The sequence below is a fragment of the Zingiber officinale genome, chromosome 2B, assembly GCF_018446385.1.
Source record: "Zingiber officinale cultivar Zhangliang chromosome 2B, Zo_v1.1, whole genome shotgun sequence".
Taxonomy (NCBI): Eukaryota; Viridiplantae; Streptophyta; class Magnoliopsida; order Zingiberales; family Zingiberaceae; genus Zingiber; species Zingiber officinale.
In genome coordinates this window covers 114,399,797-114,414,007 of record NC_055989.1, presented here as the reverse complement: position 1 = coordinate 114,414,007, position 14,211 = coordinate 114,399,797, and the positions used below count along the sequence as shown (strand labels likewise).

The window sequence follows — 14,211 nt, the reverse complement described above, 5'->3', positions numbered from 1 at the left end:
AATTGCAAGGAGTTCAAATATGGTGTCCATTATTTATTTTGGCTTTTTATAGATGTTAACAAGCAAAATCAAAGAATCGACATAAAAGCCCACGTTGGGCCTGATATGGAATCATATCAGGCCCAATGTGGGCTTTTTTGCCGATTCTTTGATTTTTACTTGTTAACATATATAAAAAGCCAAAATAAATAATGGACACCATATTTGAACTCCTTGCAATTTTAGAAATCCATAGAAATTAAAATGGGTGCAATCGGAGCTCTCTAGGTCCATCAGTGGGTTTTGACCGAAACCCACTAATCGATCTAGAAAGCTCCGATTGCACCCATTTCAGTTTCTATGAATTTCTTAAATTACAAGGAGTGAAAATATAGTGTCCATTATTATTTTTGGCACTCCTAGGGGTAAACCAGAGGTTTTGAAAAACCCTAAATCTCTCTTTCTTTCTTTTTTTCCTTTTTTTTTGTTTAGGCATGATATGAAGAGATATCATGCCCATGTTGGGCCTGATATCTCTTCATATCAGGCCTGATATCTCCCATATCAGGCCCAATGTGGCCTGATATGGGAGATATCGGGCCCATATACAACAAAAATAAAAATAAAAAAGAAATAAAGAGAGATTTAGGGTTTCAAAACCTCTGTCCACCACTAGAGTGCCAAAAATAATGGACACCATATTTTCACTCCTTGTAATTTTAGAATTATAGAACTAAAATGGATAATCGAGCTTTGTCGATCAGTGAGTTTGGCCAAACCCACCGACGGACCTGAAAGCTCCAATCGACCCATTTCTATGGATTTCTAAAATCGCAAGGAGTTCAAATATGGTGTCCATTATTTATTTAGACTTTTATAGATGTTAACAGCAAAATCAAAGAATCGACATAAAGCCACGTTGGCCTGATATGGAATCATATCAGCCCAACGCGGCCTGATATCATTCCATATCAGCCCACGCTGGGCCTGATTTGGAGTCATATCAGCCCAATGTGGGCTTTTGCCGATTCTTTGATTTTGCTTGTTAACATATATAAAACAAAATAAATAATGGACACCATTGAACTTGTGATTTTAGAAATCCATAGAAATTAAAATGGGTGCAATCGGAGCTCTCTAGGTCCATCAGTGGGTTTTGACCGAAATCCACTAATCGATCTAGAAAGCTCCGATTGCACCCATTTCAGTTTTTATGAATTTCTAAAATTACAAGGAGTGAAAATATGATGTCCATTATTATTTTTAGCACTCCTAGTGGTGGACCAGAGGTTTTGAAAACCCTAAATCTCTCTTTATTTCTTTTTATTTTTTTTTTTTGTTGTTACTAGGCTTGATATCTCTCATATCATGCCCACATTGGGCCTGATATGGGGAGATATCAGGACCAACGTGGGCATGATATCTCTTCATATCAAGCCTAAACAAAAAAAAAAAGAAAGAAAGAGAGATTTAGGGTTTTTCAAAACCTCTGGTCTACTACTAGGAGTGCCAAAAATAATAATGGACACCATATTTTCACTCCTTGTAATTTTAGAAATTCATAAAAACTGAATTGCAAGGAGTTCTATTGTATTTTCTGGCCACTAACAACTGAAATTTGATCCCTAATCATTTCAATGCTAAATGACACATATGTCTGAGCTGAATTCTTTATTGTCTTAAGCTGAAATACCCTTGAATCAATAAAAATATCCACGTTAGGCATGGACCTAATATGAAATGATATCAGGCTAACATTAGGTCTGATATGATTCCATATCATGCCCAATGTGAAGGTTTTTAGTGATTCTTTTTTATTATATTTTAAAACCTCTAAAAAGTTGAAATAAATAATGGATAATATATTTAAAATCCTTGAAACCTCATAAATCCATAGGAACTGAAACGAGTGCAATTGGAGCTCTCTAGGTCCATGGGAAGTGCACTTAAAAATGTGTGTCTTTTAATAAATACCAAAGTAGTATGCGCCTTTTGGTAAATTCAAAAACTTAGGTGCATGTGTTAATTGCTGAAAATTTAATGAATCTAAAGACATTAAAATTAATAAAAAAATATTAATTTATTTTAATTTTCAATTTTTATGATGTTTTATTCAGGGAGAAAAAAATATTAAAAATTTTAGTATATCATACATACCATATCAATATATTGGCATGATATCTCTTCTACATACAACAAAAAAAAAAAAGAAAGAAAGAGAGATTTAGGGTTTTCAAAACCTCTGGTCCACCACTAGGAGTGCAAAAAATAATAATGGACATCATATATATTTTAACTCCTTGTAATTTTAGAAATTCATAGAAACTGAAATGAGTGCCATCGGAGCTCTCTAGGTCGATCAGTGAGTTTCGGTCAAAACCCACTAATGGACCTAGAGAGCTCCGATTGCACCAATTTCAATTTCTATGGATTTCTAAAATTACAAGAAGTTCAAATATGGTGTCCATTATTTATTTTGGCTTTTTATAGATGTTAACAAGCAAAATCAAAGAATCAGCAAAAAAGCTCACATTGGGCCTGATATGGACTCAAATCAGGCCCAACGTGGGCCTGATATGGAATGATATCAGGCCCACGTTGGGCCTGATATGGAATGATATCAGGCCCAACGTGGGCTTTTATGTCGATTCTTTGATTTTGCTTGTTAACATCTATAAAAAGTCAAAATAAATAATGTACACCATATTTGAACTCCTTGTAATTTTAGAAATCCATAGAAACTGAAATAAGTGCAATCGGAGCTCTCTAGGTCCATCAGTGGGTTTTGACCGAAACCCACTGATCGACATAGAAAGATCCTATTGCACCCATTTAAGTTCCTGTGGATTTCTAAAATTGCAAGGAGTCCAAATCTGTTGTCCATTATTTATTTTTGCTTCTTCAAATGTATTAAAATGTGATTACAGATTGACTAATGTTATTCCTATATTCTGCCTACAGAGGAGAGAGAGAAGTGAGAGAAATATAATGAAGAAAAGAAAAACAATAGAAAAAGTCAAATTATCATGAGGTTAAAATAGGAAATGATTTTAAAAAAGTGTGCTCTTTGATAAATACCAAAGTAGTGTACGCCTTTTGGTAAATTCAGATTTTCAAGTGCGCCCTTTGGTAAATTGCTGTTGTTTTTTCTATTAAGAGTTAATCGTAGCGGAATATACAAATAAATAAACAAAAAGGTATGATGTCAGCAATTTACTTGGTTCTCAATTCCCCAGGATCAATATGTCCAATGCCTAAGTATTACAGGAAGCATTCGCCCACTAGATCTTCTTTCTTATACTTTTTCGGAGGTGGAGAAATGTAGATTTACAAACACAGAGAATATAACATAATATACAGCTTGTAAATTAAATACAAACAAAGATTGGCGAGTTGGTCGGGAAGTTGTGAGCATAGCACACCCCACCAAGAGCTTTCTCGATCGTAGAGCTTCATAACATGTTTCCCGAGTGCAATGGTGAAGAGTAGAATCAAAGAATTGTTGATTTTGAAGACTTTATTCGTTGTTGCTTATAAAGCCTTATTTTGGGCTGGGGGAAGTGAAGATTGTCATCGCAGGGGCCACTCTACCTCATGAGGAAATCGGATGAAGAAGAATTTGCTCCTCCAATTCGGCTCGGAAGGTGGCATGGGTGAGAAAAAAACAGTCCAAAGACGAGGCTGGAAGCGAAATGTGCCTTCTTCCTGTAGCCGGAGGATGGAAAAGCAGTGGAACAAATGGACGGACCAGAACAGCTCACATACATCACAGAGTACCACGAAGTCACAAAGAATTCTTATAGAATTCGACATCAATTGTGCTAGAAGAATCTTGAAATTTACTTCTCCATGACTTTCATTACCTAAGTCTCACTTTCCCAGAATTTTTATTGCGCCAAGTATACTAGTGTTTTATTCATGTTGTATTCATGCTTTATCAATTTTTTCATTTAGTTTATTTCAAATATGTTGTATTCTTGTTTAAACCCAGGAATAGAGCCAGGGTTATAGTTTAAATCGCTATTAGAAAACTAAAATAACTAATTATAGTAAGCATAAAAGAGTTAAATTGGATAGGTTTCTTTTTAACATATGCTAATAAATTCAGCAGTAATTTATTAGCATATGTTAATAAAAAGAAACGGCAGTTAAATTATTTTTTTAAAAAATACGACGTAAGAAAAAAAACAATTTACTAGCCTACGTTAAAAAGAAACAATACTGCCCCCGGCGTAGCACAGACGGTGAGTACATGATATCTCTGACGTAATAGTCAAGGGTCGATTCTTAGGAACTCACGACTTGGAGTTTACTCCGCCATGCGCCTATGACCTGTGTACCTGCATGAACCTCCCTTCATATCCGTAGGATCGGTACTAGAGAGGCCGCTAAAGTAGCGGATTTTTTTTTTTTTTTTTTTTTTTTTTTTAAGAAACAATACTTAAATTATTTTTTTTAAAAAAATACGATGTAAGAAAAAAGCAATTTATTAGCATATGTTAAAAGAAATAACACTTAAATTATTTTTTTAGAAAATAAGGTCAGAAAAAAAGCAATTTATTAACATATGTTAAAAAGAAACAACATTCAAATTATTTTTTTTAGAAAATAATACGTTAGAAAAAAAGACAATTTATTAGCATATGTTAAAAAGAAACAGCACTTAAATTATTTTTTTCTAAAAACACGACTTACGGGAAAAAAGCAATTGACAGAATAGTTCCAATTGAAAACTAAATTTTGATTATTTCTTTTGTTTTTTTTTGAGAGCGTGTGATCAGTTTTGAATTATACGTAGAATTATCTGAACCGTAGATCGTATTCCCAAAGGTAGGGATTACTGGCGAACAGGCGAAGAGTTATGGCCGGCGCGTGTATATCACGAACTTTTATCCATCCCTATATAACCACCGCATGAGCCAGAAAAACGCCGATCGAAATCGTAGCCACCCCAAATTCCGATCTACTGCAGCATCAACCATGATGCTCCACCGCCGTCCCATCGATGTTGGCTGCCGCACCATAGCCATTCTGTGCCTAATCCTCGTTTACCCCCGGTGCGGCGCTCAGCCGGCCCCAGACCAGAGCCCCAAATATTCTGGTTGCACAAACCCTAACAATTTCAGGCCTTCCACGGTCACTGTCATTTTCGGTCTCATCACCGCCTTCATATTCCTCGCTTACTTCTGCCTCTACGTTCGCCAGTGCGCTCGCCAAGCCGCCGATCAACGTGACGAAGTCGGGGTCGGATCGGCGGTGGGGTTAAGTCTAGACATTCTCAATTCTTTCCCGACGATGCCGTACACTGAGGCGAAGGCGCTCAAGTTGGGACACGGCGATCTGGAGTGCGCGGTTTGCCTCATGGAATTCGAGGACGACGAGGACCTCCGAATGCTCCCAGGATGCTGCCACGTGTTCCATCCGGACTGCGTCGACGCCTGGCTCGCATCCCACGTGACGTGCCCCGTTTGCCGCTCCGACCTGGCCACCGCCGCCGCTCTCGAATCGCCGATGCCCCCTGCTTCATCCCCTGCTCCTCCAATTCCAGAATCGCCTCCGGATGCTGTGATTCTCGTCGTCGACCGAGATCGGGCGCCAGAGGAAGACGACGCGACCGAATTGACCCGGATCGGGATCGAGAGGCGGGAGGCACGGTCTAGGCGGGGACGGCGGCCTTCGAAGCTCCCGCGATCGCACACGACGGGACACTCTTTGGTGAAGCTCGGTCTGGAGGCGGTCGGCGACCGTTACACGCTGCGGTTGCCGGAGCACATACGTCGGGAGATCTTCGCTGCCCGGAAATTCCATCGGTCGACCAGTTGCGTCGCTTTCCCGGTGGCCGAGGAGGGGAGCTCGCGGGCGGGTTACAGCAGCGGCGCTGGAGGGGAAGGAAGCAGCCGTGGGGTGCGAAGTTGGATCTTGGGGAAATCGGATCGGTGGCCGTCCTTATTCAGAACCCTTTACGTGCCGTGGAAGAGAGGCGATGACGACGCGTCAGCGAAGAAGACGGAGACAGAGGTGGAGGCAGAGGGAGAAAGACCTCAAGAACCAGGTTCGGCGGCATGAGGCCTTAATTTCGATTTCCTTGCCTCAAGCGCCGGTGGTGCTGGCGGCGCTAAGGGGGATGTGCATGGCTACCAGCGCCGTCCACCGCCGTGAGCTAGCGGCGGCTTCGAACCGAGACAGTATATAGCTAGGCTGCGTATTCTTTGTCTGTTGCTTCTTGTAACCTAATAAATAATATCAACAATTTTGAAAATGCTGTTACCGTCCGTTTGGGAGGAGATCGGGGAAGGCAAGGGTAAACAGCGGCAATGTAACTTTTAATTTTGTTTGGGAAGGTGAGGAATGCAAAACTTTAATTTTATCCTTCCTTACCCCCTTAAACGACCTATTTCTTTAGGCCCTGATTAGGTGTTGATACAATGCATGATGATAGGGTCTGGTCAAGAAAACGTATAGTAGTCAGAAATTTAAGGGGTGTGACAGTCAGAAGTTAGGGGTATGTAACAGTCATAAGTCAGGGGTATGTGACAGTCAGAAGTCCAGGGGATGTGACGGTCAGAAGTCGAGAGGGCATATCACTTAACAGAAGGACTATAACTGTTAAAAGCCGCTAACCAGTTAATTCTCGACCAGGATGTACAGATCGGAAATTCAGACCGATTGCTCGGTCGGGATGTCCAGATCAGGGATTCAAACCGATTGCTCGGTCGAGATGTCCAGATCGGGAATTCAGACTGGTAGCATAAGGAAAAGTGAAAGAAGATCGGGAAATATTTCTACTAGCATAAGGAACAGGGAAGGAAGATCGGGAACTATCTCTATCGGTTGGGTTTTCTCAAGCAGACCTACATATAAGAACTTGATAGACCCGGCCAGGATATGACGGATTGCTCAGATATATCCAGGTCAGGCTCGGCGACTGTTGGTTGTAAAGAGTTCTTTTGTCCATGCCCAATCAACAAAAACGACAACTGAGTCAGAGAATCGTAATCACCTGTCAGAGAATAACTACTGCGTGTCAGAGTATATTCTAACGGTCTGTGACTCGCTGCTAACAAAACCTTCCTTCGACCTATAAGAGGATGTCACGTGTTATTCACCGCCAGACAAGGTCTAACATCCGACATTCCTTGACACTTGTCAGAGGCCAGACGTACGAACTGTCATATAAAAAGGGGGGTCATCTCCCTTACGCAGGTATACTCACTAACTTTTTCGCATTTGTCTTCTACTTTTTGCGTTTTACTGTGTTTCTGGGGAAAAAGTACCTGACTTGAGCGTCAAAGGACCTGCTCCGGGGACTTTTCCACTAGTTCTTGGTCCCTAACGTGCAGGGTGCTTGTTTAAGTGTGCGCATGACCCGTGTACCACCCTCTTCGTCATCACCTCTCGTCAGCCATCCTCAATAGTACTTTCGAAGAAGCTCAGTCACCCCTCGTCAACATCCCTGACATCTAGCCCTGATACGGTTGACAATGGAGGGGCCCAAGGGGAAAGGGTGAGAAGGGTCAAGGCCATGTAGCGGTCAAAAGTCAAGAGGACGTGGCGGTCAATAGTCAAGGTGACGCGGCAGTCAATGGTCAAGCTGACGGGGCGGTCAGAGGCAAGCATGTGGGGTAGTCAGAGGGAGGCAGACTGGTTGATCAAGGGGGCAAAACAATTGAAAGACGAGGGAAGACGACAGGCGGAACACCGGGCACAGGTCGGGACCGGCAGAGCTGTATAGAGACGGCTTGGTCGGCAGGTCTGCGATTCGAAGGATCGGAAGAGCAAGTCACCAGTGGCCTGAGCTACAGGCCTGCGATTCAAAGGACTAGAGGTACAAGTCACGGGTCGGGATCGGTAGAGCTGTTTAAAGATGGCCCGAGCTACAGGCCTGCGATCCAAAGGACTGGAAGTACAGGCCATGGGTCGGAAGCGGCAGAACTGATCAGAAGCAGCTCGATCTACAGGCCTGCGGTTGAGGGCCAGGAAATACAAAGCGCAGGATACAGGTCAGGATCGGCATAGCTGTGTAGAAACGGCTCGGTCTGCAAGTCTGCGACTCGAGGGCTCGGAAGTGCAAGCCACAAATCAAAGGTTGGACGCAGCAGGGCTGTGCAGAGACGGCCCTGTCTGCGGGTCTGCTACTCGGAGATCCGGAAGGGTAAGCCACAAGTCACAGGGCTGTGCAGGGTCAACCTGACTAACAAGCGAGATCTGGTCGAGGCGTGCGAGGTAGATGCCGACCGCGATGAATAGGATGAGCCAAGCTGTGCAGAAGTGGAAGGATCACAATTGTCCGTCAAGGTTAATCATTACATACCAGTGAGACGTGCGAAGGCGGAGGTTTCTAAGGGAGAAGATGCTCTCATGATTAATAGCGGCCTGACAGGTGTCCCTCACTATAAGACAAAATCCATGTGTAAAGGCGGAGGTTCCTAAACAAGAAGATGCTTTCACAACCAATAGCGGCGAGACAGGTGTCCAGGACTACACGACAAAGCCCGGCGTCTAACGTTTTCTGACAGGGTTGCAGGTTCTAGGAGGAGAGGACGCATAAAAGGGGAGAGATCCCTCGTACGCAGGTACGCGCACACACTCCCTCGTCACTTTTTCCACAACTTTTCACTTTCAGTCGTTTCCTCTTTTCTCTCTACTTTTTCTGGGGAAAAAGGACCTGACTTGAGCGTCGGAGGGCCTGATCCGGGGACTTTTTCCCTGGGTTTCGGTCTCTAACGTGAAAGGGGAGATTGTCTGAGTGTGCGCAGGAGCCTGCAGCAGCGTCAGCCTCCCGTGGGAGCCGAATCACCTACGACTTTCCGTCAACAACCAGGCCACCGCGACCTGCCTCCGTCCGACTCAGCCTTCGGACAGGATCACGCCCGATCTTTGTCTGACTCAGATTTCGAACAAGATCAGGTGTGTAAGAAAATTATCTTCTCTTTCTTCCTTTCCCAACCTCTCCTTACCCATCGAAAGATTCACGGCAGGATACACTCAAAAAGAGAGTTAGAATGACACAGGAGATGAATCCACATGCCACTTCGAACACTACATGATAATAATAAAATAGCGACGAAGTATTAGCATGAAATAGACAATTAATCACCGCTAATCCCATGGATTTTTAAACTCTAGCATTTTTTCCCGACGCTGCCGCTGCCTCATCTGAGTTTTCCTCCGCTTCTTTTCCTCCGCCACGGCTCTCTCTTCTTCTCCCCCACACAGTCCGACGAATCTCCCTTGTCCTGGCAAATCTTCATTCTTTCCTTCTCCGGCTCTAGTGACTCCTGCTTTGACCTGACACGCTCTCTTCTTCTCTTCCACCCACAGTCTGACGAATCTTCCTTGTTCCGGCGAATCTTCATCTTTCCTGCTCCAGTGACTCTTGCTTTGACCCGACGCTAGTAAGTTTTTACATAGTAACTCCTGCAAAATTTAACACGAGCTTAGATTGCTAGCCCATGCTTCGGTTGGCCGTGGGAATAAGAAACCTTGCCAAACCATATAAGTACTTTTCGCCAGTTCAATCTTGTTTTGTGATTCTCTCGCTCATCCTAATTATTTCTGTTTTTATTACTTTTATAGTAGCGTAGTATTTCCACCAAGGCTTGGAAAGAGACCGGCCAAGGATGAATTATAGTCTTGTGATTATATTTTGTTAAACTGAATGTATTGAAATATTTCTTTCAACATCCTCTATGAAAAAAAATAAGAAAGTGTCATTAAGGTTTAAGAAAGTGTCATGATAGACCTTGACGTGCAAATATGTAGAGGTTAATTAGGATTTGCTAGTCATTGGGCAAGAATGTGAGCTTGCGATGTCATATAGTCAAGACCGATCGTAAAGAGAAGCAATACAATATTCCATCGCAAATCATTTTTTTTTGCTGCAATGCTTGTTCTCTGTGTTCATTTGGCTAGCTAGCTCTTTTATGAACTCATTGCGATGTAATTCAAATTAAATGTTTGTATGTACTTGGATAATTATTAGTTTGTATGTACTTATTTTCCCTTGTGGATCATGTTTAAAGTGTATAAACTTATTTATAAGAGTTATTTATTAAATAATATGATTTTTTATTATTTAACCGGGTTTTATAAATATGGATAAAAATTGGATAATGATTAAGAATCAGATTAACCCTGAATATATAAATCGGTTAAATCAATTTCTAAAGGTGATAGAGAATTATACAATAAATTTGAAATTATCCAAAATTCGTTGTGCATGTGAAGGTCATGTGCTAACTTTAAATATAAATTGGATTATGCTCGATGACATATTTATATATGAGGATTTGACAAATTATACAAAGTTTGGAACTTTTATGGAGACTGCTACATTATCTATTAATATAAATATTATCAATAAAGAGGAGCATGATTATGATTTTGAAGAAGATGATTTTGAAGACATGTTTACTGATTTAAGAAATGCTGAAAATATCAACACTAGTGAGTCTCAATTAAATGATATTAGCAGAAGTTATATCTTAATGTTCGAAGAAGCACGAAAAGAGTTGTATAATAATTGTACTTTTTTTGTATTCATTTTTTTGGTCAAGTAAATGCATGTGAAGGTGTTAAATGGGTGGATTTTTTTTTGGTCTCTTATGTATTGATACTTCTAAAACATGGTATGCTAATGACTCACCAAACAAACTAAGTTTATTATTTAAATGATATAAAGCGTGGAGGCCATTATAAGGTAGTGCAAAAGATTCAACATTGAGAAATATATGAAGTAACTGAAGTTAATAAAGTATTTAAAAAAATTGAATCAGGAAATAATTTCAATATTGAGACTAACCATGATATTTCTTCTAATAAAGCAACTTTAGTAATTGATAAAGACTTAGAGATATCCTAACTTTGTAGATTAGATGTTGACCATCAACATATAAATATGTCAAATGCTGCTCAAAGTTTTCTTAATGATGAGGATGAAGATACTGAAATTAATAGTGACGCAGATGATCAAATATCTCTTTCAGATAATGGTGGTGATTAATTTTTATTTACATGGTATTTATGTTTTTCCTTCATTTTTAATACATTTATATAAGATAAAGTTTCATTACTTGTAGATACCTATATATGTTGATGTATATTTGTTGATCTATATATGATGAATATGTAACAGTCATGTCGCCCAAGAGGATTGAGCATTTACCAATTATGTAGACACTGGTTGATGATAGTTCTTCTAGTGGTTAACTGTTTTGTATTTAAATTACAAAAGTTTTATTTAGATATTTCATTTGTTAATTGTTAAGACTTTTGTATTTATAGGCCGACCGCTATGTAGGGAGACACCTAGCGTACATTTCGATCGGCTGCGACTCTAAATCAATGACCAAGGTAAATTATCTATTACTTTTCGTCAAAGCAATGGGCATCCAATTAGCTTAGTAAATTATCTGTTACTTTTTGTCAGAGCGATGAACATCCAATTGGCCCAAGCATAGATTCATTTATGATCGAGTTAGGTCTCTTGGTAAAGAAGTTTGCTCCCTTACAAGCTAAGAGTTAGAAGCACACCCTCGTTGAAAATAAAAGGATGATATACAATCGATTATTAGTAAGTACAAGTAATTCAAAATATTTATAACCACTCTTTTATTACTAACCATATGCAAAATAAATTTATTTTTTCATACTGCTTTTGACACCAATTTTCAAGAGGGTTCATTGTCGGTCATAAAGGAGAATGACCGATTAATGAGTATAAGGTATAGAGACAATAGAACTAAAATGCATAACCATTATAAGAAGCTATCGCACCTCCCTCCTACTGAGCGCCGACAACATATTCTGATCTAGTTTTGTGAGACTCAAGATGATTGGGACTACATGTATACTCTATTTGAATCTGAGGCATTTTAGGGAACATTCTATAATAATCCTGTCTGAAACGGTGAAGCTGGCTAGTTGGGGATGTGGGTCAGTAGTGACCTTGCGAAGACTTCGTTCTGATCTGCAAAACCAAGAACGTTAGTGCCGGGCTAGGGAAAGGGTCCCGATGTTGGCCCTCCGATGCTCAAGTCGGTCATCGGAATAGTAGAAAGGCAGTAAAGAACTATAGCAACAACAGGAGCTCTAGCACAAATAACGCATACCTTCGTCGGTGAATGGACTGCCCCTTTATATAGTACTCTAGTAGCAAACGTGCACGTTTATTGAGGCATGCACACATTTTTCCAACTGTCCTATGAAATGACATATCAGAAAAGTGTCTCTAACATCATTCCTTAACAGGGAGTGTAAATCTTTGACATAATAGTGGAAACTTTTATAGTACAATTTGTCTGTTGACCATGCCCTGCTGTTGGTGGCATCAACTCCCAAAATGATAAAATGAGCTAGGCAAGGGGTCCCACTGTTTGGCCAAGCGGGGGAACCGCTTGGCTGGGATTCCCCACCTGGTCGATTTCAGCTGTTCTTCTCCACGGTCGCTCGGCTCTGTAGGTAGTTCCTTGTGCGACCAGCCATACGGTTTGGTCGAACTAGCCTTTGTAGGGTTGTCACAGTTGAGCCTTTGATCTTCTCTCTATAGTTGACCAGGCCGGATGAATGATTTACCCAAGCGAGCCTCCCGGCCGAATGAACCCTTTAGGTCCACTCGACTCGTTGCCTCCCGCTCGACCAACTTTGGTGCCAAGCGATTTCTTGCCTTTGATCGCCTTGACTTTTATCTCTACGTCGGCTGCTATTCCCGCCTTTGGCTCATACTTGGTAAGCTCCTTTTATCATCGCATCGCACAAATGTCTTTTTTATATAAAAATTTAATTATTTGTTCTATAATTATTATAAAATTTATATAAAATTTTGTGTTATAGCAATAATCTGCAATAAATGCTAAAAATCGAGGAAAACTCCCATATAACCATTGTGGAGGTTTTAAATCATTCATTCAATATAGTTATGATGATGTAAGTACTAATTTTACAGTTTTTGTATATTGTTTGTTGATTAAAATATTAACACAATATTTTTATTTTTCAGACCGATGAGCCACAAAGAAAAGATCGAATTACTATCTTTAATGAAACTCATTATAGCTCATCAAAAGGGTAGATTGGGGGCATGGCCAAAACTGTATATGTATGTTATGACCTTATTTAGTGAATTTGTACTTAACTGTGTATCATTATTTTTTATGATATTTTTAACATGTTTGTTTTTTCTATGATGATATGATGAGAGTACGTGATAAGTGTATTCAAGCACAAAATCCATAAGAGGACATCGATGTTAGGGTCGATTGTAGCAGAGGGGTTAATAGCTTGTCATGCTTTGTGGGCTTGCTTCATGATGATTTTCAACGGAATAAAACTCGAAGCAACCTCTCCAATAATAACACAAAGGATTTACTTAATATCTACCTTAAGAAGAGGTGACTAATCCAATGATTCACACACGACACTCACTCCACTAAGAAAATACTCATTCTCGGTAACTACCGGAGGTGGAGAAACCTTGTACAACACTCACACAACAAGATACAACACATGCAAGAAGAAAATGCAAGAAAACAAATGAAAAACCTCTTCTTGCTTGATCTCTTGGTGATGAAGACGCCTCTGGACCCTTTGGAAAGTGCAACAGCACTTCTCTTCCAAGCTTTCAATCTGGCGGTGAGTAGTAGAGAGGAATCGTGTAAGTGCTACGGAGAAGAAAGCTCGCCATGGCTTTATACTCGATGCTTCTAGGGCTCCCAATCGATTAGGCTTACTCCCAATCGATTGCCACGTCAGATCCGCACCATCCTAGCCATCCATCGCTCGCTATCTGCATAATGGTCATATTTCAATCGATTGACCAATCGATTAGGGAGGCTTGAATCGATCAGTCAATCAATTCAGAGCGCCTCTGTGCTCTCACTAAAAAGCCTGAATCGATCGACTGATCGATTCATCTTTCTTGTGTCCAGGTGAGAAATCCAACCTCAATCGATCGACTGATCGATTGGAGCCCCTTCTGTGCTCGCGATAATACTTACCAATCGATTGACTGATCGATTGGGCTGCTTTTTATCGGAGCACTCTCCCAATATAATCGATCGACTGATCGATTGGGCTTGGTCCAATTTGATCATCTGATCAAATTGACTAACCCTAATTTACCTAACTCAAGTCTAGGGTCCCTAAATCCAACATCTGGTCAATCGTGACCTGTTGGAACTCCTCATGCCTAGCATCCGGTCAACCTTGATCTGGGAGACTTCTTCACCAGGTGTC

The 14,211-nt window shown here is 40.7% G+C and overlaps 1 protein-coding gene across 1 annotated transcript; it reads left to right on the top strand.

The window, feature by feature from the left end:
* Nucleotides 1–4,858: 4,858 nt before the first annotated feature.
* On the top strand, nucleotides 4,859–6,313 carry LOC122049445 (RING-H2 finger protein ATL29-like). Its single transcript, XM_042610830.1, has one exon. The coding sequence runs from the start codon at nucleotides 4,894–4,896 to the stop codon at nucleotides 6,043–6,045; it is 1,152 nt and encodes a 383-aa protein (XP_042466764.1). The 5' UTR covers nucleotides 4,859–4,893; the 3' UTR covers nucleotides 6,046–6,313.
* The last annotated feature ends 7,898 nt before the right edge of the window (nucleotides 6,314–14,211 follow it).